The sequence below is a fragment of the Mastigoproctus giganteus genome, chromosome 6, assembly GCF_048544385.1.
Source record: "Mastigoproctus giganteus isolate SK-2022 chromosome 6, ASM4854438v1, whole genome shotgun sequence".
NCBI classification, from domain to species: domain Eukaryota; kingdom Metazoa; phylum Arthropoda; class Arachnida; order Uropygi; family Thelyphonidae; genus Mastigoproctus; species Mastigoproctus giganteus.
The window spans coordinates 161,573,028-161,599,707 of record NC_143580.1 but is presented as its reverse complement, the minus strand read 5'-3'; the positions used below and the strand labels follow the sequence as shown (position 1 = coordinate 161,599,707).

At 38.5% G+C, this 26,680-nt stretch overlaps 1 protein-coding gene across 2 annotated transcripts in view; it reads right to left on the bottom strand.

Moving 5' to 3' along the window:
* Positions 1-26,133, bottom strand: part of LOC150084707 (alpha-soluble NSF attachment protein-like) — a 254,756-nt gene extending 228,623 nt beyond the window's left edge. The window contains exons 1-2 of one of the 2 annotated variants that reach the window (XM_090375441.1): positions 25,868-26,133; positions 25,631-25,635 (exon numbers count right to left, since the gene is read on the bottom strand). In XM_090375441.1, the coding sequence (XP_090231567.1) occupies positions 25,631-25,635; positions 25,868-25,959 (97 nt within the window). In that variant the 5' untranslated portion in view covers positions 25,960-26,133. The remainder of the gene's footprint in view (positions 1-25,630; positions 25,636-25,867) is intronic. The other variant, XM_090375440.1, reaches the window with a different exon arrangement.
* Between the last annotated feature and the right edge of the window lie 547 nt (positions 26,134-26,680).

Here is a 26,680-nt window from a genome sequence, read left to right as displayed (position 1 = left end):
ATGTAAACAGTTTTATTTCGATGTATAATATTTATTTAATTAATAAACAGACATCTGCATACAATGTATTACTAGTGGCAAATGATGCAGAAAGCAAGCTTATACAGCATGAGCCAAACAAAAAAAAAAAAAAACCTACCTATTTCACCAATCCATTCGCTCCAAAAGTATGTCTAGTTCTTCCTTGAATTTATATAAGCTATCCACTTCTACAATGGATAAAAGTTTGTTCCAGTAATCAACCACTCACTGGCTAAAGGCAAACTTCTGAAGATCTATTCCTCAATTTGGATTTATGCCCCCTCATGTATGTAGTCCAAGCAATAGGAAGAATTCCATCAGCAATGAGCTGATGGGATTCTTCTCAATCAGATCACCTTATAGAACTCTAGTCTAGAGGCTCTGCAATATGCAGAAGTTTTTTTTTTTGTTTTTTTTTTTTGGTAGTTGTTGGCGCATCAGCTTCTGTGGCTATAATGCACCTCCCAAGGTTTTTGCAGTACTTTGATCCAAGCCCGAGGCGGGATTCAAACCCGCGACCTTTGGGTTGCCAGGCAGGCACTTTATCCACCCAGCATATATATGCAGAAGTGAAGCCTTTCTTGGTAAGATCAACCCCTCTGTTCCCCTCACCAATCTCTCTGTACCCATTCCAGCAGCTTTACATCCTTCTTAAAATGACGCCTCCAGACCTGTATGCAGAGGCGTAGCTATGATTTCAGCACCCTTGGAAAATTCGTGACTACGCACCTTTTTTCGATAATTGGCAAAATCATAATAAATAATAAGTACAGTCGGACCTCTGTTTAACAAACTTCTTTATAGCGAATTTTTCTATTTTGAGATAAATGTTTTCTTTTTACCGAATTTTTTTAGAATTCACTAAGTAGAATTTTATTCTTTACCAAATTTTTTTATTTCTGCGTTTTATGGAAACGAAAATTTTCTTCATTCTATGAACGAAGAAAATTTTCCATATAACGACTGCATTACAAGACTTAACTGGGTACACATCGTTCGCACCCATGGCCTTCAAAGCAAGCAATAGTGCTGTTGTTACGCCCGAATTAAGAGATAAAGAGATTGCCATCTGCAACTCAGTGGAACCCGTAAAACTTATCCATCTACCTGTCCCACATACCGAGAAGTCGAGCTGGTCAATTACTTTCTGTATATCCATAGCCAGTGGGCAGACCAAGGTGTATTAATTAAACATTCGGACATTCGGCTCTGGTCAACCTTCTATTGTAAGCACCCTGTTAGAGATTTAGAAGAGAGTGGTTTTCCTTTATCCCAACAAGCAGTCATCTGTTGTTTCATGGAAGTGAAACGGCACCGTTTCAAAGCTATTAGCCCATAATCGAACAAATATGAGATATAGAGGAAATGATGCCTCCCACACTACTACCGTAGTTTTTTTCTTAAGAGTTATCTATGGTGTATCCACACCGATATTATATAGATATAAAACTCTTACTCTTAACATATTATGCCTTATTGCATTTAGTTATTTTAAATTATTTCACTTCGTACTTTTGTTGCTAACAAATTAATAAATTCATTCTGAATTTCGGGAGATAAATAATTAGTGTGGTGTTTAATATGCGATTCCGGAGCATTTTTCATACCAAAGTCAATTTTTTCTTCGGTATTGATATTACTAGCATGTCCACGAAATGCCAAATTATTTTCAGCACAGAACAATATACATGTCAATATATGACGCCATTTCGAAATTTCACTTCTTAATGCTGCTTGTGCAGCGTCGATAATTAGTCCACCTTTCTTGAAGACCCTTTTCTAATAATTTCCATTTTGTGAAATTGTTCGTGTTGTTGTAATGAATACTTATGAAAAAGAAAGTTTGGATTTAGATGTTTCCAATCCTTAAATTCATCTGAGCTGCAAAATGGAACATTATTTGTGCCAGATACAAATAAGAGGCACGGTAAACAATATATTGCATCTTTGTTTTTGCAATAAAATAACCATTTCCTCTTTTTTTTTTCAGTACCTTCATTTTTGTATTTCCATGAATTATTGAAACATCTGCCATTAGTGACAGGATACATATTTAAGACTATATGTTCAGGATCGTTTTGCACCATAAGAAATCTGTTTTTGTGGTTATTAAAGATCCACGTGGTCAGATCATTAAAATTCAGACTTATGTGTTCCATGTTAATATTATTGCTGCCATAATTTTCTTCTGCCAACTGTTGTTGGTTATTGTCCGCACTTTCTAATTCTTTTAAAATAACTTCAACTGTTTGAGCTTTCTCTTGGACTTCCATTTCAGTGGCATCGTCATTTGTTTCATTTTCATTCGAATCATGTTCGTTTCCTTTGTCACTTTCAGGTTTGGAGTGGCTTATTGTAAGCCAGTTTTGTAAACTAGTGGAATGGTTTTTTCTCTAATTTCCTCTTTATGCAGTCTTTCTATGCGGTACTGATGTCCACTTTTTTATTTGGTGGTATGTCTAAAATTAATTTGGCATTTATTGTTTTATTTAAATTATAAATCACAATATTCACGATTACCTGTTTATATAGCAATCACAAAAACACTAACTTATAACTTTTTCAGTTTGTACACAATGTGTGAATTGTAAACTACTGTGCATTTGAGCATGCGCTGATGAAGTGATCGCCTGATTGATCCCTTCAAAGTTACATTCTGGACAGCAAATAGATCTATGATACTATGCAGTATGTACTTAGATGTAAAAAAGTTTAAAAGTTTATTTTTAGGCCACCCAAATAATGAAATTCATCTGCCATGCTGTGTATCTTATGTCTCTTAATTGCGTGTGTTCTATGGTCAATTTGTCTGTTTTGCTGGATAAAAAACCCGTTTCTGGGGGGAAACCTTGCTATCTATGCCTGAGACTGACTAACTCAGCCATGGAATGAAAAAAGCCCATTAAGGTTCCTCGCATCATCGACGGGATTCGAATATGAGCCTTTTCAACCGGTTTGGGGAGGACGGTGACTATACCACTGTGCTCCTCACACACACACACACACACGTTACTCAGATGTAATGATGCATGCAGGCTTGAATCGCCGTGCAAAAATTAATTTTTACCCTTCCTGTGCTGTCATCTTGATTTGACATCATCGAGGGGCGCCATTTGGTCTGGTGTCAAAATAGCTTGGCAATGTACTGATGTGGCTTGTCAGTAACACCCTTCTCCTGCCAGCGCCCTTGGCATCTGCCCCAATGCCAAGGCGCTCCTATGCCACTGTCTGTATGCAAAACTCAAGATGTGAACTGACCATTGCCTTATACAATGGGACAATCACCTCATTGTCCTTGCAAGCAAAATTGCTGTATATCACTGACAAAACTTTCTGTGAGCTATCCTGGCAGTCTGTCTGCACTATTCAGAGAACTTCATATCTGACTGCACAATTACCACTAAGTCTTTTTCATTTTCCACAATCCTGAGCCAAGAGCAGACTGGCCATAAGACTAACTGGTGAAACCTCGGTGGGCCGGAGGCCCATGCGATTTTGGCCATAAACACTAGTATGAGGCCGCTACAGTAAAAATTTTTGACCCAACTTCATCTCTGCCCTGAGCATACTACCACATGATTGATACATTAAAATTACTACTACCTGTGTACAATAGCAATAATCCTAATAAAATAGAAAAATACAAGCTATTGCATCAGGTGGTAGATGACTTTCATCAACCGGTGAAATACCACCACTTTGCTTATTGGAGGTTTGAAGTGGTGAAACCCATGTTTAGTCTCTAGAGCAAAGTTTCCGGCATCCCTCTCCCCATACTTCTCCTTCAACCCATGCACGGTACTAAGTACTATAGGTTTTGATACCTTTCGTGTTTGGGATTCTCATAAAAAAAAAAAAAAAAAAAAAATTGTCGATTTTAAAATTCAACCACCATTTATCAACTCATCTGCCGAATATTTCTAGATCCTGTTGCAATAGCATACGTCATTAACCACCCCACCAACCTTTGTATCATCTACAAATTTGGGCAATAAACCCGATAAGCCTTCATCAATGTCATTAATAGATAGAAAACAACAATGGGCTCCAGCACCAAACCCTGGGAGACTTCAGTAATAACATTACTCCGTGAAGAGCAGTATCTATTGATAACCATTCTCTGTCTGCTACCACTCAACCATCTCTTTAACCTGACCTTAAAGCCAAACTGCTCCAATTTGTACAGCAGTCTTTTATGTGAAACAGTATCAAAGGTTTACCCAAAATCGAAGTATATAATATCAAAATTATTTTTTGCATCCCGTTCCTTTGTGACTGCCTCACACTATCCAATCAGACTGGCCAGACAAGATTTCCCCTTCACAAACCCAAGTTTTGTCTGAAGTATAACTGCACTCCTGTCTAGATGGTCCTGCATTGCTTCTTTAACCAATGACTATATTTTTCAGGAAAACAATTTAAGCTAGAAGGTCTGTAATTTCTTGTGTCACCCTTTGATCTCCTTTTCAGTATTGAGGTTATATCCTCACATCTCCAACTGTGGGAACTTCCTCTGAATCCAAAGATGCTCTCAAAATTATGACTAATGACTACCTCACCTTCTCAGCTGCCTCCAATAATATAACTGGATAGATCCCATCCATCCCATGTGCCTTTTTTATGTTTAACTTCAACAGTTTCTCTTTCACTTTCCCTCTGAGTTATTACAAAATCATTTAGCTCCCTTTTAAAATTTGATAAAGTTCTGTCCTACACTTCCCTACAGAATCCTTCATGTGTGAATGTAGATGCAAAATATTCACTTAGTTTGTCAGCTATCTGAGCATGATCTTCAACAATTGAACCATCATTATATCAAGTGGGCCAACATGATTCACCCCCCCCTTCCTTCCTTCTTTCTAATGTTTCCACAATAAAGAAATCTTTGCTGCTTTTCTTTGTATCCTTTATCAAAGATTTCTCAAAATCTGCATTAGCTTGCCTAACCTCCTTTGTGACTTGATTACAGATTAGTTTATATCTACCATAGGATTCTGTGTCACCTGATAATTTATATACATCCCATGCATTTTTCTTCTCTGCCACAAGTCTCATTAGTTCATGACTTCCATTTAAGTGTAAGACTTGAACAGTGTTTCTTAGTTGGTATGAAATGCCTATTAGCATCTATGATTATTTCCTTGAATGCTTCCAATTTAGAATTTGCTGATCATTATGTCATCAGTTGATCCCATTGAATAGAATTTAAAAGCTGTCTGAGACCACTGTAGTCACCTTTACGAAAGCAACAACTCCTCCCTTTACCCTTAATGGTAGTTACATCTTTTAAGTAAATTACAAATCAAAACACTGTAATCAATGCCACCTAGTGGTTCTTTTATATGCAGATTCTTAATGCATCAATAATCACTGCTGATAATCACATCGAGTATTACTTTCTCCTGTTGCTTCTCCAACATGCTGATGTATAAAAACAGTCATCCAATAAATGCACAAAAGACTTGCTAGTGTGTGAGTGACCAACTCACAAGTTACACTAATATCTAGTAAGTTAAAATCCCATTAGAAGACATTCTCATTTACTGGCTCGCTCTATTTTTCTCCACGTTTGTTCATTATATACTCAGAGTCATTAGGCCTATAACATACTCCTAATCTCATTTTTGCTTTCCCAGTGCTAACGTTACACCAAAATGACTCAACATTGCATTGACCACCCAGGTGAATGCACTGCCTTAGATTCTATGCCTTTCTTAACTAACAGCATAATTCCCCCGCTTCCATTCTGAATGTCCTTTCTGTAACCATTGTTCTCCCCATATTCAAATTCTGCATCCCTATTATCTGAGTGGCACAACGTCTCTAATATATACCAACGTCTGCATTTGAAGACTTGACCAGCACTTAAAATTCATCAAATTTCTTTACTGTGTTCCTACTACTGGTGTTACAAGTATACATGTACCTGTTCTTATTCTCGGTTACCTCACACAGCCCATGTACAGTTGAACCTCTCTTTAACAAACTTCCATATAGCAAATTTTTTTGATTTTACCTTGGTCATTACATTGAAAATAGTTTCTGTACAACAAAGAAAATTTCCATATAATGAACTGAATTTGAGACACCTGGGTATGCATTGTTCGCACCTCTTGCCTTTAGGCAATAGAGCTGATGCTGTAGAAAGCATGAATTAAGAGCTAAAATGATTAGGAAATTAATCCCTTTAGATCTTAAGCGCTAAAACATTCCAAAATTTTGTGGCTCCCATAAAAAATATACATCCACCTAGTCTACTGTACTAAGACATCACGCTGGTCAACTGCTATCTATGTGTCCACAGCCATTGATAAAGATTAAGGCATATTCCTGACACAGTCACTGGCTCTGATCAGCCAGTTTTCTACTGTATGCACACTATTGGAGAATTAGGAGAGAGTGATTTTGCTTTATCGTGGAAATAGTAGTAGTAGAGATGTGTGATGCAAGCTTATGTAGCATAGGTCAAAAAAAAAAAAAAAAAATTCACACATCCATTCCCTCTAAGAGTTTGTCGAGGTGGAAGTTTGTTCCAACAATCAACTAACTACCTGCTGTCTAAAGGAAAATTTCCACACATCTATTCTACAACTGTCTTTTCTCAATTTGAATTTATGCCCCTTCAGGTTCATAATCTGAGCAACAGGAAGAATCCCGCGGCCTAACCATTGCCTTATACAAAAGGATAATCACCTTCTTTTCCTTTCCCCTAATAGCAAAATTCCCATATATCATTACATGGAAGACTACTGTACAAATTGGAGCAGCATGGTATTAAGGGCAAGTTGCTACAAGGGATAAAAGGATGGTTCAGTAGAAGATAGAGTGGTTATCAATGGACAGTGCTCTTCATGGACTAATGTTATTAGCGGAATCCCCTAGAATTCAATGTTGGGCCCATTATTGTTTTCGTTATTTATCAATGATATTGATGAAGGTACATCAGGGCTAATGTTTAAGTTTGCAGATGATGCGAAGGTTGACTGGGTTGTTAATGACAGTAAGTTACTGCAACAGGATCTGGAACACTTGAGCAGATAGGCTGAGAAGTGGCAACTGAAGTTTAACATACTGACAAATGTAAAGTACTGCATATGGATAGCAGTAATCCCAGAGTACCGTATCAACTGGGTGGTACTACACTCAGGGTAATGGAGAATGAAAAGGATCTGGGAGTAATTGTACAGTCAGATATGAAGTTTTCTGAAGAGAGCAAAAAGGCAGCAAGAGTAGCTCATGGTGTCATGCAATGATATAATAGGAATTTTGATAGAAGGCAAAGTTATACAGCATCAGCAAAAAAAAAAAAAAAAACCTTCTCATTTCACCCATCCACTTGCCCCAAATGTTTGTCTAGTTCTGCCTTGAATCTATTTAAGCTATCAACCTATCAACTTCTACAGCAACAGATGAAAGTTTGTTCCAGCAAACATCTGCACATCCATCTTACAACTGTCTTTCTTCAATTTCAATTTATGCCCTCTCAGGCAATTATTCTGAACAAAAGGAAGAATCCCATTAGCATTAGGAATGCTCAAACCATTTAAGGCTTTATCATCATCATCAGCAGCCATATGGTGTAAGGAAGCCCGAGGCTTTTACTACACCAGGCAAAAAAAAAAAAAAAAATAATTCTGAGTTACCCAAAAGGTAGGGGGGGGGAAGAGGGGAAAATCACCAAGAAAGAGAATGATGATATCCAGCTCAGGACCCTCGGTGTGCCAAGCCCACACTCACCAGATGTGAGCCCCAAGGGTTAAATATACACCTCAATCAGATCACCTCGCAGGTGCCTAGTCTCCAGACACTGTAATTTGCAAACTTAAGCCTTTATTCACAAGAGCAACTCTTTGTTCCATTCGCTAATCTTGTTCCCTTCTCTGCACTCGCTGCAGCAGCTCTACATCCTTCTTAAAATGAGGCCTCCAGACCTCTATACTGTACTCAAGGTGTGGCCTGACCATTGCCTTATACAAGGGAATAATCACCTCCATATCCCTACTAGGAAAATTCCTGTATATCATTGAGAAAGACACCATGAGCTGCTCTTGCAGACCATCTGCACTGCTCAAAAAATTTCATATCTGCCTGCACAATTACCCACAGGTCCTTTTTCATTCTCTACCACTATCAGTGTAGTACCACACAGTTCATACATTCCTCTGGGGTTACTGCTTCCCACATGCAGTACTTTACATTTACAGCATACTATAATTGGTGGCATTAACAAACCTGCCAACCTTCATATCGTCTGCAAACTTGGACATTATACCATCATCAATATCATTAATAAATACAGAAAACAACAATGAACCTAACACTGAACCCTGGGGGCCTCCACTAATAACATTAGTCCATGAAGAGCAGTATCCATTGATTACCACTCTCTGGGTGCCTCCGTAGCCAGGTGGGAAGGAGAAGCAGTGCGTAGCACAAGCTTCTTGATTAGACTGGAGTTTGAGCCCGTCACCACCAATACGGAGGATGCGGAAAGGTCAAGAGAATGACCACCGCATATTCCCAGAGCAATATGGCCTTAGTTGCTAATGCTCCTAAAAACCAAATAACAAACAACAACAACAAACCACTCTCTGTCTTCTCCCACTCAACCATCCCTTTATCCATTGCAGCAATTTGCCTCCAATGCCACACTGCTCCAATTTGTGCTGCAGTCTTCCATGTGCAACAGTATTAAAAGCCTTCCTAAAATCCAAATATATGATATCAAAATTATTCTTTGCCTCCAATTCCTTTGTGACCACATCATAGTATCCAGTCAAATTGATCAGACAAGACTCCCCCTTAACAAAACCATGCTTTGTCCAAGCTATAACTGAAGTCTTGTCTAGATGATCCTGCAGTGCTTCTTTAACCAGTGCCTGGAACAGAAGCTAAACTAACAGGTCTGTAATTACTTGTGTCGCCCTTTGATCCTCCTTTGTGAATTGGGGTCACATTTGCACATCTCCAGTCCATAGGTACCTCCTCTGAGTCCACAGAAGCTCTCATAATTATGGCTAAGGGTTTGCTTACTTCCTTTGCTGCCTCCTTTAATGTAACTGGATAGATCCCATCCCCCCAGATACCTTTCTTATGTTTATCTTCAACAATTTCTCCTCCACTTTGCTTTCAGTTATTACAAAATCATCTAGCTCACCGCCAGAGTTTACTTCACCTCTGGCATTCCCCTCCCTGAATAACATGTATGAATGTAGATTCAAAATACTCATTTAGTTTGTTAGCTACCTGAGCAGGATCTTCAACAGTTGAACCATTGATATCAAGTGGATCAATCTAATTCACCCTTTCTTCTAGAGGTTATATATGTATAGAACTCTTTGCTGTTTGAGATTTCTTTTAATCTGCCTTTGCTGCCTAACCTCCTTGTGGCTTGGTTACAGACCAGCTTATATCTATCGTAGGCTTCGGTGTCACCTGTTAATTTATATGTATCCCAAGCATTTTTCTTCTATGTCACAAGCTGGATATCATCATTCTTCTCTTTCTTGCCTTCTTGGTGATTCCCTTCTACTTCTCTCTCTCTCTCTCTCTCTCTCTCTCTCTCTCTCTCTCTCTCTCTCTCTCTCTCTCTCTCTCTCTCTCGGGGTAACATGGGATTTTTTTGCATAAGCCACAGGCTTCCTTGCACCATATGGCTAATAATAATAATGTCTCATTAGTTCATCTGACATCATTTAGGCCTAAACCTTGACCAATATTTCTTAGTTTGTATAAATAGCCTAGTAGATTCCAAGATTAATTCTTTGAATTCTTCCCGTTTTGAATTTGCTGTTGGTAACACTAACAGTTGGTCCACCATACAGAATTTAAATACTGTCTCAGACCACCGCAGTCACCTGTACGAAAGCAAAAACCCCATTCCTTTACACCTGATGGCACTTACCTCTGAGTAAATCCCACTTCAGCACACTGTGATTACTGCCACCTAGTGGTTCCTTTACCTGCAATTTTTAATGCATGAAGAATCACTAATGATAATCAAATCAAGATTATTACTCCCTCTAGTTTCCTCCCAAACATGCTGCTGTAGAAAACAATCATCCAATAAACACTCAAAGTCTTGCTAGTGTGTAAGTGATCAACCTACAAATTCCAGTCAATAACTTAAAAATTAAAATTCCCAATTATAAGACAATGATTTACTGGCCCATTCTGTATTTCTCTGTATAATTGTTCATTGTACTCATCAGAATAGCAAACTCCTACCCTCATTTTTGCTTTCCCAGTGTCACACCAATAGCATAACCCCTCTTGCCTTCCTTTCCTGTATATCCTTTCTGTACATATTGTACTCTGCAAATTCCATTTCAGCATTCCTTATATGTGTGTGACAGAACGTCTCTGATATCCCAACAATATCTGCCTTTGATGTTTTGACCACACCTCAAATTCATCAACTTTATTTACCAAACTCCTAGCATTGGTGTACATGCAAGTATACATGCACCTGTTTCTATTCTTAGCTATCCTAACACAGCCCATGTATTTACTTGTTCCGCAATGACTCCCAGCCGTCTCTGAAATCCCTGCACTTTGTTTTGCAGGCTGCTGCTCATTCCAATAGAAGCAGTGTAAGAATCACTTTCACCTCTGCCAGTGGCTACTGTTGATCCTTTAGTCCATGTATCCCTCCAAGCAACAGTTTTCTGATCCACCTAACACTGCCTCGATAGCATCAGCAAATATTCTTGCACTCTTTCTATTTAAGTGTATCGCATCCCTGTAGAAGCAGTCTCTCCTGTTAACAAGCACAGACCAGGCTCCGAAAAAATTTACTCCTTGAGCCTTGCACTATCTCTCCAGGGCCAAACTGATCGATAAGGCTCTCATCATATTCCCCCTCCTATCGTGTCTGGGCAGAATTGTCAACTCTTTCAAATTCAACCCTAACTCAGCTTTTTTGCAACACTGACCTGTACTTGTTAAGTAATTCCACCAGTCTCCTACTCTTAATATCATTAGTGCCAACATGTACAACAATATCACCTTTTGTGCCCTTACAAGATCAACCTTTGCCCCTGGCAGACATATCCTGGTCCTGTTCACCTAACCTTTCTGCACAATATGTTCCCTGTTTCCCTAACAATAGAGTCAGTGACAACTACTAGTTCCTGTGGGACCAGCGCGTTCTGCTTTGGAGTTTGCCTCTGTGTTGTGCGATGTTCAAGTGCAAGCTCTGGCGTTGATGTGGACAGCTCAGAGCTTGATGGGACCCTCAATTTAGATCATTCGAGGGCATCCATGGCTACATGACTGGTTTCATGAGGGCAATCTGTATTCCACCAGTGATTCTGGTGAATGCAATATGCCTTGGATTTTGGAAGATGCATCGGATGCTGTCAGAATTGAATTGGTTATGTATGCAATTACATCATTAATGGATTGTTTTTGAACAAAAAGTCCGTCTAGACATATTTGGGGCAGAATAGCCATCCCAGTTCGCCTTTCTAAACTTCAAGGGTCACTGTAAACTTCAAACAGGTAACTGTAAATTGGTCATGATTTACAGTTACCTGTTTGTAATGTGCAAATAATTGGAAAATGATCGCTATTAAAGGGATCGGTTAACATCGACCATGTCATGGTTGGAAATATGGACAGTAAAAAAATTGACAAGTAAATTACAGAAGTGAATCCTGTAGGTAGGTGGATGTATGTAAGAGATCCAGAGTTTAGTAAATTTAGATCATTGTTATTCAAAAACTCTTCAATCAATTTGCCTCTTGCGTCCATTGTAATGGATCCCACAATGAATGGTGGCCATTAAAATCACCGAAAAGGAAAATTGGCATTAGGAGCTGTAAGGAGATTGTCCAGTTCTGAATGAGGAAATGGCAAAGACGGTGGAATGTAAATAGAAACAAGGGTAACTGAATTACCAACTCCAATACGAGCTGCCACAGCTTCTAGGTTCATAACTGGATGAGTCTTATTGAAATATTTGAATTAATAAGAATGGCTACTCCTTCACATGCAGGAGATTCTGATCTTCTATCTCATCTATACATGACATAATTTGAAAATTTTGGCGGGATCTGTGGTAATAGGAATGTTTCCTGTAGGCATATGCCTATGGCATTAAATTGGGTGAATAAATCCTTCGAGTCATCTGAATGGCTTCTTAGTCCTCTGCAGTTCTATTGTATGATGTTTTGCATTATTTCGGTTTACTTGAGGAAGATTCATCTGACTGTTTTTTTTGTATACAGTATTTCTTCCAGTCTTTTTTTTGGGAACATGGGCCATCCAGTATCCATTGTGTCATTGGCATGAAGTTCCAGGACGGGTTCCTCATAACCCTAGTGTTCATCCACTTTCTTACTGTTAGTGGGTGCTTCAGTTTTCTTAGAGTCTTTAGCAGTTTTCAATTTCTCTTTGTCATTCGAGACCATTGGAGTATCAGTTGGAATACTAATTGGAGTGTTAGTGGCTTCACTGGTATTAGTTTTAGGAGTATCTTTTCCAGATGTTGATAGAGTTGCTTTAACCCAGTTACCAAGAGAAGTGCTGGGCAGAATTGACATCTGTTTGAACTGCAGTTGACGAATAACTCCAGGTGTGAGACAAATACGGATCGACTAGGCATCGTCAACATAATCTGCCTGCGTGCTTAGGATATGTGACTATGTTCAATTTTGTATTTCTGGATTTTTTTTTTCCAGTTTTTCACATTTCACATGACTTGAAAAAAGCAGGGTGATTTCCTTTGCAGTTGGGGCAAATGGGAGTTGAGTCTGAATAATATGTTTATGTATGGTCTTTTGATCTACAAATTAGGCAGATGGCATCACCTCTGCATGCCTGCTGAGAGTGCCTGTATTTCTGGCATTTAAAGCAACAAATCAGGTTTGGGATGTAAGGGCGAATTCAGATTTTTAAATAGCCACCTTTTACTGTGGATGGCAATTCTGGAGTGCTAAATGTTAAGATGATGGATCTAGTAGGAATGAGATTTCCATCTTTTTTTGTCTTTATTCGTTTGGCAGTGATCACTTTTTTGACTGCTAAGTTTTTGAACTAATTCTTCCTCGGAGACTGTAAGTATGTCCCACTCTGTGATAACACTCTTAGATGAATTTAAGGTGCTGTGGAGGGGTGACAGATACTGGCAGTCCACCAAAAGTCTGTTTTTAGCAGCCATTCAGAATGTTTTGAGGAAGCTGTTTTGATCAGGTCTCCCATTGCAGTCATTTAACCATTTTTGGTAATCCGCCGATGGATTCCAGATATCTTTGAATTAGAAATGGTGATATCTTGCCCACAGGCTGGGTAAATTGGGAGTGTATTACCAAAAAAATTTGAGAAGTCATGGCACTGTGCTTCCCTTCGAAGTCTTTTAGGTTGGTTCAGGTCATTATCAGGTGATGTCTCTGTCATGAGCTTGAAAGCTCTAGAGGTGGATAGTCATTTATATCCATCATTGCTCCTTTTAGCCCTGGAGGAAAACATTTCCCCCAGGTTACCAGCCCCACAACGTGGAGGCAGGAGTGGTGCCACCTAGTAACCAAACGGCTGGAGAAGTAGTTTGTTAGTACATAGATTTATAAAAACAGGAATACCTCGAATAGCGCGGTTTACAAATTGAAGAAAAACTGTGTTACGCACCAATACATTTGATATGTATGTATGTATTATAATGCCAGCAGGTAGGCCAATGCGTTATGGATTCAAGGCCATTCTGACTGTTGTCGAACTCCCATTATATACAGACTCTGCTAGCTTTGATAGATTAGTAAACACTCTAGATTCCGAGCGGTGAGGTCGTTGATTGTGCATAAGCTGTACAAATATTTTTTGCTGTGTATTTTTATTAAAGATTATTTTTTTAAAAATGTTAGTTACACCTTTATAGCCAAGTGGTCAGGAGCGGGGGTGCAGTAGTAGCACACGCTCTTTGAGTAGACCGGGGTTCAAGCCCCTAACTGCTGAATACGGTCAATCTGCCAGCCCGCACTGCACCAGCGTGGCAGATTATGGTCCATTTCCCTCAGCATGAATTGTTGAGGAGGCTTCCAGCCTGCAGTGGGTTGATAATGGCTGCACTTTACTTTTTTTTTTACCCAAATATGAGTGGAAAGAAGAAATGTAATGGCACTGAGTGTTCTTCTCGATCCAAACATCAAACGAGGTATGAAAGTAAGGCAGGCATTGCAAAATGACATTCGATGTTATAAAGAGATGTATGCAGATAAAAAGAAGGAAAAAACTGTGCAAACTAAGCTGATCAGTTATTTTTCAAAATAAAAATATAGTACATATTTCACTTATATTCTTTTGGTATGTACATACTGCAATAAAAATCATTTGTATTGTATTTACTAGTAATTTTCATTTTTATCATTTTAGTTTCTTTTTTTTACAAGAATTTCACGTGTATCGATTTATAGTAAATTAAAAAACCTATATATTTTTGCAACTCGACCAATATAATCAAATTGTCGGAACGCATTATATTAAAATACATAATACCTCGATTAGCGTGTTTTCGCATAGCGTGGTATTTTTTTGGCATGAATTAACCGTGCTATGAGAGGTATTCCTGTATACTAAGAAAAGAAAGGCAATTTTCCTTTCTGGGTCCTTACTCAAAGTTTGTTAAGTAGATAACCACCTACAAAGAACTGAGGGTACAAAAGGAACTAGAAATAAAACAGAACATAATCACTGGGAAAAATCACACTACGTATCATTTGGGAAAAATCACTTGACACTCAGGGCCTAAGGACATAAATGGATGGTTGGGTGGGACAAGACAGAGAATGGTAATCAATTAACACTGCTCTTTGTGGACTAATGTTATTAGTGGAGTCCCCGAGGGTTCAGTGTTTGGTCCACTGTTGTTTTCTGTATTTGTTAATGATATTGACGAAGGTATATCAGACTAAATGTCTAAGTTTCCAGACGATACGAAGGTTGGCAGGATTATTATTGATACTAATGACAGTACGCTTGTTAATGAGAAGCAATCTTAAGTGGAAGTCTGCAACAGGATCTAGAAAAGTTGAGCAGATGGGCTGAGAGTAGGGCTTACAATACTGGGATCCCAGGATCTCGAATACCAGTTTTTCGGTACTAATTTTTAAAAAATAATTGTTTATAATTTAATCACATAAAGGTTATAAAATCACCGTTATGTGATTATGACGTCGTTATCTCTACTAGCAAATGTTCGATAAATCATCGAAAGGACACCATGCAACATTGCAACCTGTTCACAATTCTCAGACGACTTCATGTCTGACCGTATCGTAACTCCCAAGTCCCGTTCCTCCACTACTGACTTTAGTTCAGTAGTGGAGGAACAAGCGTATAAGTTATTTTGAAGTTGCTGTTCCCCAGGTGCATTTTGCTGAATTAAAGCATAGCTGCCACTTTTCTGACCATCCCGGAAGTCTATCTAGGTCGCTCTGAAGAAGCTCTGCTTGGCGACGATCATTAACTACTCTACCAATCTTTACATCATCTGCAAGTTTAGACCTCATGCCCTATATCCCTTCATAGATGTCATTTAAGATAATCAAAAACAACAGTGGTCCCAATACTGATCCTTGGGGAACCCCACTTCTTACATTAACCCAATCTGAGGAATAACTATTTATCACACCCCTCTGCTTGGTGCCTCAAGCCATCGTGCTATCCATCTAAGAATTTTCCCTATGATTCCAGCCTGCTCCAACTTATAAAGTAACCACTCATGTGGGACTGAGTCAAATGCTTTGCTGAAATCCAAATAAACAATGTTGAAATTATTCCCTAAATCCAGCTCACGCATGACCTGTCAAAATGGCTAACCAGATTTGTGTGATTTTCCCTTTGCAAAACCATGCTGTATATCCTACAAAATTCCATTTCCATCTAAATGATTCTGAATTCCATCCTTGATCATTGCCTCCATGATTTTTCCTACTACTGAAGTTAGACTGGCAGGTTGGTAATTTCCTGTAAGACTCCTAGAATCGCCTTTATGTTCCAATTTACACCAAACCAACGGAATCTCTTCTGTCCCGTGATGCTCACAAAACTAGCCTTAATGGTTCAATGCATAAATTGCCACCTCCTTTAAGATTATAGGGTATATGCCATCAACCACAGGAGCCTTACTTGCCTGTAGGTGCGAAAGTTCTCATTAATCATTTGAAATTTCAACATCATTAATTACATTTTTCTCAACTTCACTTCCATAATATCTCATTGCCACAAAGGGTTTTTTTTGTGTAAATATCGATGCAAAGTAACTGTTGAGTTCATCTGCAACTTTAACTATGCTATCTAATACTATCCCATGTCCATTACATAAGGGTCCAATCTGACTTGTCCTTCTGTTCTGTGCATTTATATATGTGAAGAATTCCTTAACTGCAACTCTTTGCTCTCTTCTTTATTCCTTATCCCCACTCTTTGCTCTCTTCCATAGTCAGTAAAGATACTACAGTGAAAATTATACTACGCTGAATAAAACATCTTTCTCCTTCAGAAAATTATGAGCATAATTCAACCATGGAAGACCAATATGCAACAGAACATCAGTGTTCGCACAAATTCTTTCCAAAATAAGAAATTGCCTGACTCCAATGAGATTTTAAAAGAACTTGAGTCAGAAATTAATGAAATACTTTTAACTATTTTTGCTAAAAAAGTTCAAAGCCTAGAAAATATGGACTGAGATCATCTACAATTATCTCAGTACAATAGTAGCAGAATAGAATCCGAAAAGGCATTTTCTGTCGCTAATCAAATACTGCATGTACCAAAATTAGATAAATTTTAAATAATCATACTATTGATTGCTTATGTTTCTTAAAGAGCTCACTTAATTCGGACAGGTAGTGTGGATGCTTAAACATAACTAAACTTTGCAGTAACGATATGTATTTTTCTGTTTTTAGAATAACTGTATTTTAATGATTTTTTTCAGAATATTTATTATTGCAATAAAACTTTATTTAAAACATGAATTCAAGTAATTACATTATTTGTTTTTTTCCTTACTTTATTGCACCTTATTGTCATCAAAATTTATTGAGAAAAACGTTTGTTTTTGGAATACCGGTATCAAATTAAAAATACCAAAATACCAGTATTAAGATTTTGACTGGCATTGTAAACCCTAGCTGAGAGGTAGTAAATAACGTTTAACACTGACAAATGTAAAGTGCTGCATATAGGGCACAATATAGTCAAAGCAGCTTTTGCGGCACAAAACTACAAACAACCGCATGTGGGTAGCAGTAACCCCAGAGTAACATATCAACTGTGTAGTACTACTCATAGTTGTAGAGAGTGAAAAGGACCTGGGGGTAATTGTGCAGTCAGATATGAAACTTTCTGAGCAGTGCAGACAGTAGCTCATGGTGTCTTGTCAATGATATACAGGAATTCTTCTAACACTTAAGGAGGAGATTATCCCCTTGTATAAGGCAATGGTCAGGCCACACCTTGAATACTGTATACAAGTCTGAAGGCCTCATTTCAGGAAGTATGTAGAGCTGCTGGAACAAGTATAGAGAAAGGCAAGGTTAGTGAATGGAACAATTGGTTGCTCTTACAAAGAAAGGGTTAAGTTATGCAAATTAGTGTCTGGAGATTAAGCACCTGGGAGGTGATCTGATTGAGCTGTATGAGGCCTTGAATGGTTTGAGCAAGGCTTAATGCTGATGGGAGTCTTCCTCTTGCCCAGATTAATTGCCTGAGGGGACATAAATTCAAATTGAGGAAAGACAGTTGCAGAATAGAAGTGTGGAACCTTCTGCTGGTTCCACCTGCTGGCCTTTAGCAAGCAGGTGGTTGATTGCTGGAACCACTTCCATCTGTCGTTGTAGAAGTTGGCAGCTTAAATAAATTCAAGGGAGAACTAGACAAACATTTGGAGTGAATGGATGGATGAAATGAGAAGGTTTTTTTTTTTTTTTTTTGGCTGATGCTGTATAAGCTTGATTTTTGCATCATATGCCTCTACTAAAATCGAAGTATCCTCTCAGCCACTGAAAAAATTGATACAACTTCATCATTGCTAATGCGGGCAGCTAAAAAAAATTATGTTAACACGGCCAAACTCTAATAGCAGGAATATGCATGTTAGGTCCTAACATGCAAATTCCTGCTTATGATACTATCAGATGTCACTGAGAGAAACACATCAGTAACAGATGCAATGGAAAAAAGAATTCTGCAGTTCTGTATATAAAATTCAGTTCCATTAGGAAATTTATACACTTGCTGAATGTACAAAAGCCTTTATTAAATATTTATTTTTATTTATGAAATAAGCATACCAACCAATAAAATAGAAAAATGATTGTCAGTCAACCATGATATGATTGACAGGCGGGATTACAACACTGGCAACTCTCCAATGCATTTAAAAGCATCATTTATTCAGAATTGATCAAAAAATCTACATAATGCTCATAAATTACAGAAAATACCAACTGACATGTACATAATGCACATACCACCACATACACAAAAACATATTTACACAGAGCAGAAATATGAATAAATAATATTTAATATGTTACATGTAACCTAGGGCAAAATTATTTTAAAATGCCAATTTGTGTCACTCAAAGCAGTATTTTTCTTTTAGTTGTTGGCGCATCGGCTTCTGTGGCCATAATACACCTCCCAAAGTTTTTGCATTTTACTCTGATCCAAGCCCAAGGTGGGATTCGAACCCGCGACCTTTGGGTTGCCAGGCAGGCACTTTACCCACCTGGTTAGCCCGATCGGCTCAAAGTGGTATTATTTTATTACATATATTCTTCACAATTTTTAGAAAAGCCTAAAACTATATGATTGTAACATATAAACATCAATAGATGTAGCCAAATCTAAAATATTACATATAAATTAGGCAAATACAGATTAGCATTAGTAGAGGCATTTGATGCAAGAAAGCAAGTTTATGCAGCATCAGCCAAAAAAAAAAACCCACTTCCACTTCACCCCTCTGTTCGTTCAAAATACCTGTCCAGCTGAGCCTTAAACTTATTTAGGCTATCAACCTCCACGACAAGGGATGGAAGTCTGTTCCACCAACCAACCACCCGCTGGCTAAAGGCAAATTGCAGCATGTCTATCCTACATCTGTCTTTCCTCAATTTGAATTTATGCCCTCTCAGGTGATTATTCTGAGCTAGAGGAAGAATCCCATCAGCATTGAGCATGCTCAAACCATTCAAGGCTTTATACACCTCTATCAGATCACCTCGCTGGGGCCTAGTCTCCAGACACTGTAATTTGCAAAACTTAAACCTTTCTTCGTAAGAGCACCCCTTTGTTCCATTCACTAATCTTGTTGCCCTTCTCTGTACTCGTTCCAGCAGCTCTACATCCTTCTTGAAATGAGGCCTCCAGACCTGTATACAGTACTCTAGGTGTGGCCTGACCATTGCCTTATACAAGGGAATAATCACCTCCTTATCCCTGCTGGAAAAATTCCTGTATATCATTGACAATACTCCATGAGCTACTCTTGCAGCCCGTCTGCACTGTCAGAGAACTTCATATCTGCCTGCACAACCACCCCCAAGTCCCTATCATTCTCTACCACTGTCAGTGTAATACCACAGAGTTGATACGTTGCTCTGGGGTTGCTGTTTCCCATGTGTAGTACTTTACATTTGTCAATGTTAAACTTCATTTGCCACCTCTCAGCCCATCTGCTCAACCTTTCCAGATCCTGTTGCAGCAGCATAGTGTCAGTAGTGTCCTTGACAACCCTGCCAACCTTTGTATCGTCTGCAAACTTGGACATTAAGCTTGATATACCATCATCAATATCATTTAAAATACAGAAAACAATAATGGACCCAACACTGAGCCCTGAGGGACTCCACTAATAACATTAGTCCACGATGAGCAGTGTCCATTGATCTCCCCCTCAACCACCCCTTTATCCATAGCAGCAATTTGCCTCCAATGTCACACTGCTCCAATTTGTGTAGCAGTCTTCCATGTGCAACAGTATCAAAAGCCTTACTAAGATCCAAGTATATAATATCAAAGCTATTCCCTGCATCCAGTTCTTTTGTAACTGCATCACAGTATCCAATCAAATTGGTCAGGCAAGACTTCCCCTTAACAAAACCATGCTGTGTCCAAAACCATAACTGAAGTCTTGTCTAAATGATCCTGCACTGGTTAAAGATGCAGTGCTTCTTTAACCAGTGCCTCCATTAATTTTCCTGGAACAGAAGTTAAGCTCACAGGTCTATAATTACTTGTGTCAGCCTTTGATCCTCCTTTGTGAAATGGGGTCACATTTGCACATTTCCAGTCTATGGGTACCTCCCCTGAGTCCAAGGAAGCTCTCATAATTATGGCTAAGGGTTTGCTTACTTCCTTTGCTGCCTCCTTTAATATAACTGGATAGATCCCATCCACCCCGGGTGCCTTTCTTGTGCTTATCTTCAACAATTTCTCCTCCACTTTACTCCCAGTTATTTCAAGATTCTGTAGCTTACTGCTAGAGTTAAATACACCTCTGGCATTCCCCTCGCTGAATAACTCCTCATGTGTGAATGTCGATGCAAAATATTCATTTAGTTTGTTAGCTACCTGAGCAGGATCATCAACAGTTGACCCATCAATATCAAGTGGACCAATCTGATTCATCCCCTTCCTTCCAGAGTTTACATAAGTAAAGAACTCTTTGCTGTTTTTCTTTGCATCCCTTGCCAAGGATTTCTCGTAATCTGCCTTCGCCTGCCTAACCTCCTTTGTAACTTGGTTGCATATCAACTTGTATCTATCATAGGCTTCTGTGTCATGTGTTAATTTGTAAGCATCCCATGCATTTTTCTTCTCTGCCATATGCCTCATTAGTTCATCTGACATCCATTTTGGCCTAAACCTTGAACAATATTTCTTAGTTGGTATGTAAAGCCTAGTAGCTTCCAAGATAAGTTCTTTGAATGCTTCCCATTTTGAATTTGCTGTTGGTAACATCATCAGTTGGCCCCACTGTATAGAATTTAAATACTGTCTCAGTCCATCGTAGTCGCCTTTACGGAAGCAATAACCCTTCCCTTTACCCCTAATGGTAGTTACCTCTGAGTAAATCCCACTTCAGCACACTGTGATCACTGCCAACTAGTGGTTCATTTATCTGCAGATTCTTAATGCATGAAGAATCACTGCTGATAATCAAATCAAGAGTATTACTCCCTCTAGTTGCCTCCCGAACATGCTGATGTAGAAAACAATCATCCAATAAATCCACAAAAGCCTTGCTAGTGTGTGAGTGACCAGCCCCCATATTCCAGTCAATATCTGGGAAATTAAAATCTCCCATTATAAGACTCTCTGATTTACTGGCCCACTCTATTTCCCTGTACAGTTTCTTATTATACTCATCAGAGTCATTAGGCCTATAGCATACTCCTACTCTCAATTTTGATCTCCCAATGCTTATGTCACACCAAACTGACTCAACACTGCACTGTCCAGCGATGTCGACTGGCTTCACTTCCTTGGTTTTTATGTGTTTGTTAACTAATAGCATAACCCCTCCCCCCTTCCTATCCTGTCTATCCTTTCTGTAGACGTTGTACTACCCAAATTCCAGTTCTGCATCCCTTATATTTGTGTGACACCACGTCTCTGATATCCCAACAATAACTGCCTTTCATGTTTTGAGCAATACCTCAAATTCATCAAATTTGTTTACTAAACTCCTAGCACTGGTGTACACACAAGTATACCTGCACCTGTTTCTATTCTTAGCTACCCTAACACAACCCATGTGTTTACTTGTACCGCAATGGCTCCCAGCAGTCTCTGAAATATCATGCATCTTGTTTTTCAGGCTTCTGCTCATTCTAATAGAAGCAGTGCAAGAATCTCTTTCACCTCTGCCAGTGGCTACTGTCAATCTATTGGTCTTTGTCTTCCCCCAAGCTAGCAGTTTTCTGACCCACCTAACACTGCTTCGATAGCATCAGCAAATATTCTTGCACCCTTTCTATTTAAGTGTATCCCATCCCTGTAGAAGCAATCTCTCCTGTTAACAAGTACAGTCCAGGCTGAAAAAAATTCTACCCCTTGAGCCTTGCACAATCTTTCCAGGGCCGAATTGATCGACAAGGCTCTCATCATATACTCCCTCCTATCGTGTCTGGGCAGAATTGCAGACACTTTCAAATTCAACCCTAATTCTCGGCTTTTGTTCAACAGTGACCTGTACTTGTTAAGTAATTCTGCCTGTCTCCTACTCTTAATATCATTAGTGCCAACGTGTACAACTATATCACCTTTTGTGCCCTTAAAAGATGATATTCGCTCTACAACGTTATCAACCTTTGCCCCTGGCACACATACCCTGGTCCTGTTCAATACAATATACAATATGTACAAATTTGAATATGTACAATATGTTGAAACAAAGTGCATTACCTAGGAATTACACATTTCTAACCCTTTTTGTCATGGTATGTTACATTAATGACTAGAAATATAAACAAAAGATATTTATTGATAGTTAAGGTAAAGCTAAGTAATATTTGACAGATGTTCTCAAAATACTCCAAAATGAGCATTTTCAACCTTTATACAACAGTTTTGGTAAACATGACAATTATGGCTGAAATGTTATCAGAAGCCCTCAGTTTGCTTCAGTTTATCATTTTCTAATATTTAGTTGAACCACTTCTGGCCCTGATGACAGCGGCACACCGTCGAGGCATTGACAAGATCAATTTCTGAAGATAATCAACTGATGGTTCATGATTCCAAACATGAATTATGGCTTCCTGAAGTTCACAAAGGGTCTTTGGTTTCTTTCTGGCAACTGGAGATTCCACACTATGCCGACAGTTCTCTACAGGATTCAGGTCCGGGCTGTATCCTGGCCAGCTAACAGTTGTAATGGACTGTCCTTCCAACCATTTTTTTCACTTGTAACAAATGTAAACACATTACTGTCAAACCTCTAAGGCAGAAATGAAGCTAAAGTAACTACAGAAGTGCCTATTTACACTTTTCACCCAATGACAAGGAGCAGTCGTCCTGAAAGATGTAGTTACTTGGCAGGTTGAAATGGTCTCTAAAGGTTGGCAGCAATTTGCCTTCCAATATAGCCAATAAATCCATTGGCATTTACGGAACCTTTTATAAACTGCAGGTGACCTACTCTGCAATACGAAATGCACCCCATATCATTTGGCTGGATGGTATCCTTCACCACGTCAACTGCGAACGTTTGTATCCCAACAGAGCCATGCAGTTGAATTTCTTCTCATCCGAGAAAATAACTGACTTCCACTGCTTGAGGGTCCATTTGACATGTTCCTTACACCAAATTAATCATGGCTTTTTCATTTTTTGTGTGAGGAGGGCTTCTTAGGATGACAGACTACAAGTCTATTTTTGAAGAGGCATCTTCTGACTGTTACTGCACTTGCTACCACTCCTGTATGTTCTTCTCATTCTCTTTTCAACTCAGACAAAGAAGCTTTACAGTTTTAAAGGCACAAGCGCTTCAAAATGCAGTCCTGTTTTGTCGTAGAGACTCGTTTGTGTCCAGTTCTTTTTTTCATATCAGCAGAATCAGTATTCTTGAGTTTGGAGAGAAATCAACTCACTGATTACAAGACACTATATAAGCAATATGATGGGAAGAACATCCTTCCTCATGTAAAGCAACAATAACACTCTTTCTTCGTGGCGTCAACTGCACATAACTCGCCATTCTGATACAAGCAAGGAATGACTGCAACTCTTTCAGAGCATGCTTATATAGCTGAAAGTAACAGCTGATGCAATATTACATCATCACTTACACATGTCAATCTTATCTGATGCAATCTGTAAGAGATATTGCCATATGCTTATGTTATTTGGACAACAATTACAATTTTAAGGGGTGATGCTTCTTTGAACACCAGTGTATATATGTAAAAATTAAATTCCCCTGTGTTACATGGTTCCTATACTTTGCAGCTTTTAGAAATCTGACTTGGATGTTTAAAGCAATAAAGAAAATACATAAACTTACTGCTGGGGTAATTTTTTTTTTTTTTTTTTTTTTAATGTTGTTGCAAACAAGGGTATATATATTCAAATTATAGAAAGGTAACTGCAGACTGGGTGGAAGCAAATTTGCTTTTAATCCAAGGATTATTAGCAATTGGAACAACCTACAATCTCATTTGGATGAAAAAAGCTTGTATATTTAAAGAGGAATTATGTGGAATACTGGAGGTAAAACACTAAATTAGGGAGGCATTTTTAATATGCTTTATTATTTATTTTATGCTATCAGAAAATAATGTACTCTGAATTAGGATTTTTTGTAATTTCTGCTTTTCTCCTCGTTTCCCCTCCAGTTCTGGGTCATCCACACAATGTCTGGGTTTAGGTCAGATACACTGTCAGCGCTCAGAGATACCTATACACCAATACATAAGCATTGCTTTCTCGCATCCTTTTACTATTATTTTAATTATAATACTATATTATGGCTCAAATTTTCAATACATATCAATTCTTGTTTGACTGAAATCAACAAAATTTCCTACATTAATGTATAAAATGGTAATAAAAAACATTACCTAAATAACATGTCAAATGGGAGCTATTGTGCTACAACACTGTGCTCCTGCAACAGGATCTAAAAAAGTTGGGCAGATGGGCTGAGAAGTGGCAACTGAAGTTTTAACATTGGCAAATGCAAAGTACTGCATATGGGTAAAAGTAACCAGAGAAACGTACCAACTGTGTGGTACACTTAGGGTGGTAGAAAATTAAAAAGACCTGGGAGTAATTGTGCAGTCAGATATGAAGTTTTCTAAGCAATGCAGACAGGCTGCCAGAGCAGGTCATGTATTATTCTCAATGATATACAGGAATTTTGTTAATAGGGAAAAGGAGGTGATTATACCTTTGCATAAGGCAAAATGAGATCTGCAGGCCTCATTTTAGAAAGTATGTAGAGTTGCTTAAGCAAGTACACAGAAGGGAAACAAGATTGGTGAGGGGAACCAAGGGGTCCTCTTACCAAGAAAGGCTTAAGTTCTGCAAATTGCAGCGGCTGGAGACTAGACACCTGCGAGGTGATCTGATTGAGGTGTATAAAGCGTTGAATGAGTTGAGCATGCTCAATTCTGATGGGATTCTTCTGCTTGCTCAGATTACAAACCTGAGGGGGGCTTACATTCAAATTGAGGAAAGACACTTGTAGAATAGATTTGTGCAAATTTGAGTTTAGCCAGCGGGTAGTTGATTGCTGTAACAAACTTCCATCTGTCATTGTGCCGACCGGGCTAACCGGGTAGGTAAAGTGCCTACCTAGCAACCCAAAGGTCGCAGGTTCGATTTCCGCCTCGGGCTGGATATAATGGTGTCGAACCAACCGGTTGGTTGGATATCCCGGCCACGATACACGAAGGAAGCAAGAAAAAACTGGTTCCTTCGTGTATTGATCACATCATACGAAATAAATAAATAAAATCTGCCATTGTGGAAGTTGAGAGATTAAATAAATTCAAGGAGAAACTGGATAAACTTTTAAAGGGAATAAATTTGTGAAATTGTGTTTGTTTTTGTCTGATGATACATAAGCTTGCTTTCCTGCATCACATGCCTTTACTACTACTATGAATCACCTGTTTTCAGTTACACAAAAGTTTTGCGTGGTTCTGTAATTCGAAAACCCGAAAATCACCAAAATTAAGCTTTACATGCTTAAAATAAAAAGTTAACTCCCACTATATAAACTAATTAGGAGTTAGACAAATAACAATGAATATACTGCATTGCTTTAATAATTCTGATTTTATTATTTTTTCTCATAACAACAACTATCATCACAAGTAATATCACTAACCCGAAAATTGATCCAAAAAACCCTTGCGCAGACCTTAACTTCTTTTCTGCGTCGGATACCAGCTGTATGGCTTTCTGCTCGTTATCAGCCATGGTCACCTAATATAGTAATACTTATAATTCAGAAGCGCAGTAAATATTGCAGACAACTTTTCTCAAATTAGTCAGAAAATACATCTCTAGTTCAAAAAACCACAAGTTAACTAATTTGCATCTTTTCTACACGATCACAAAGGCGTAAGCACATCACAACACCACTTCCTGATAACAAATTTCTATACTGGAAAAGTTCCTCTGGTGTTTAATAAAGTGTAATAACTGGACTTTGGATAACGTTAACTTAAAAACCGGACAAATATGCGCTAAAATTTTTACATTTATTACTCGTTTATTCCAATTATTTGAACCACAATTTCTTTAAATTGAACATGTAAAAGTAATAAAACTGTTTATGAAAAGTTTTAACATCTTTTTTTTTAAAATGTTTTCCCTTTCACACTGACAACTAGAATAATTCTTGTTACAAATAATATACAGGGTGTCTCAAAAATATTGGTACAAACGTTTAGGGGAGGTAGATAACATCTAAAGGAATGCGAATCGCATATGAACCCATAACCGGAAACGTCACGGGAAAGTACTAGCAGAGGCACAAGAAGCAAAAATGACACAAGACAGTATTTAGTAGCAAACATTTATTTGACATAACATTAACAATGGAGTACGAGATGGATGCATTTCATGATGTTACAACAGATGCTCGAAGGTTCCATCATGAGACGCGATGCATGCGTGACACCGACGCAGCATGGAT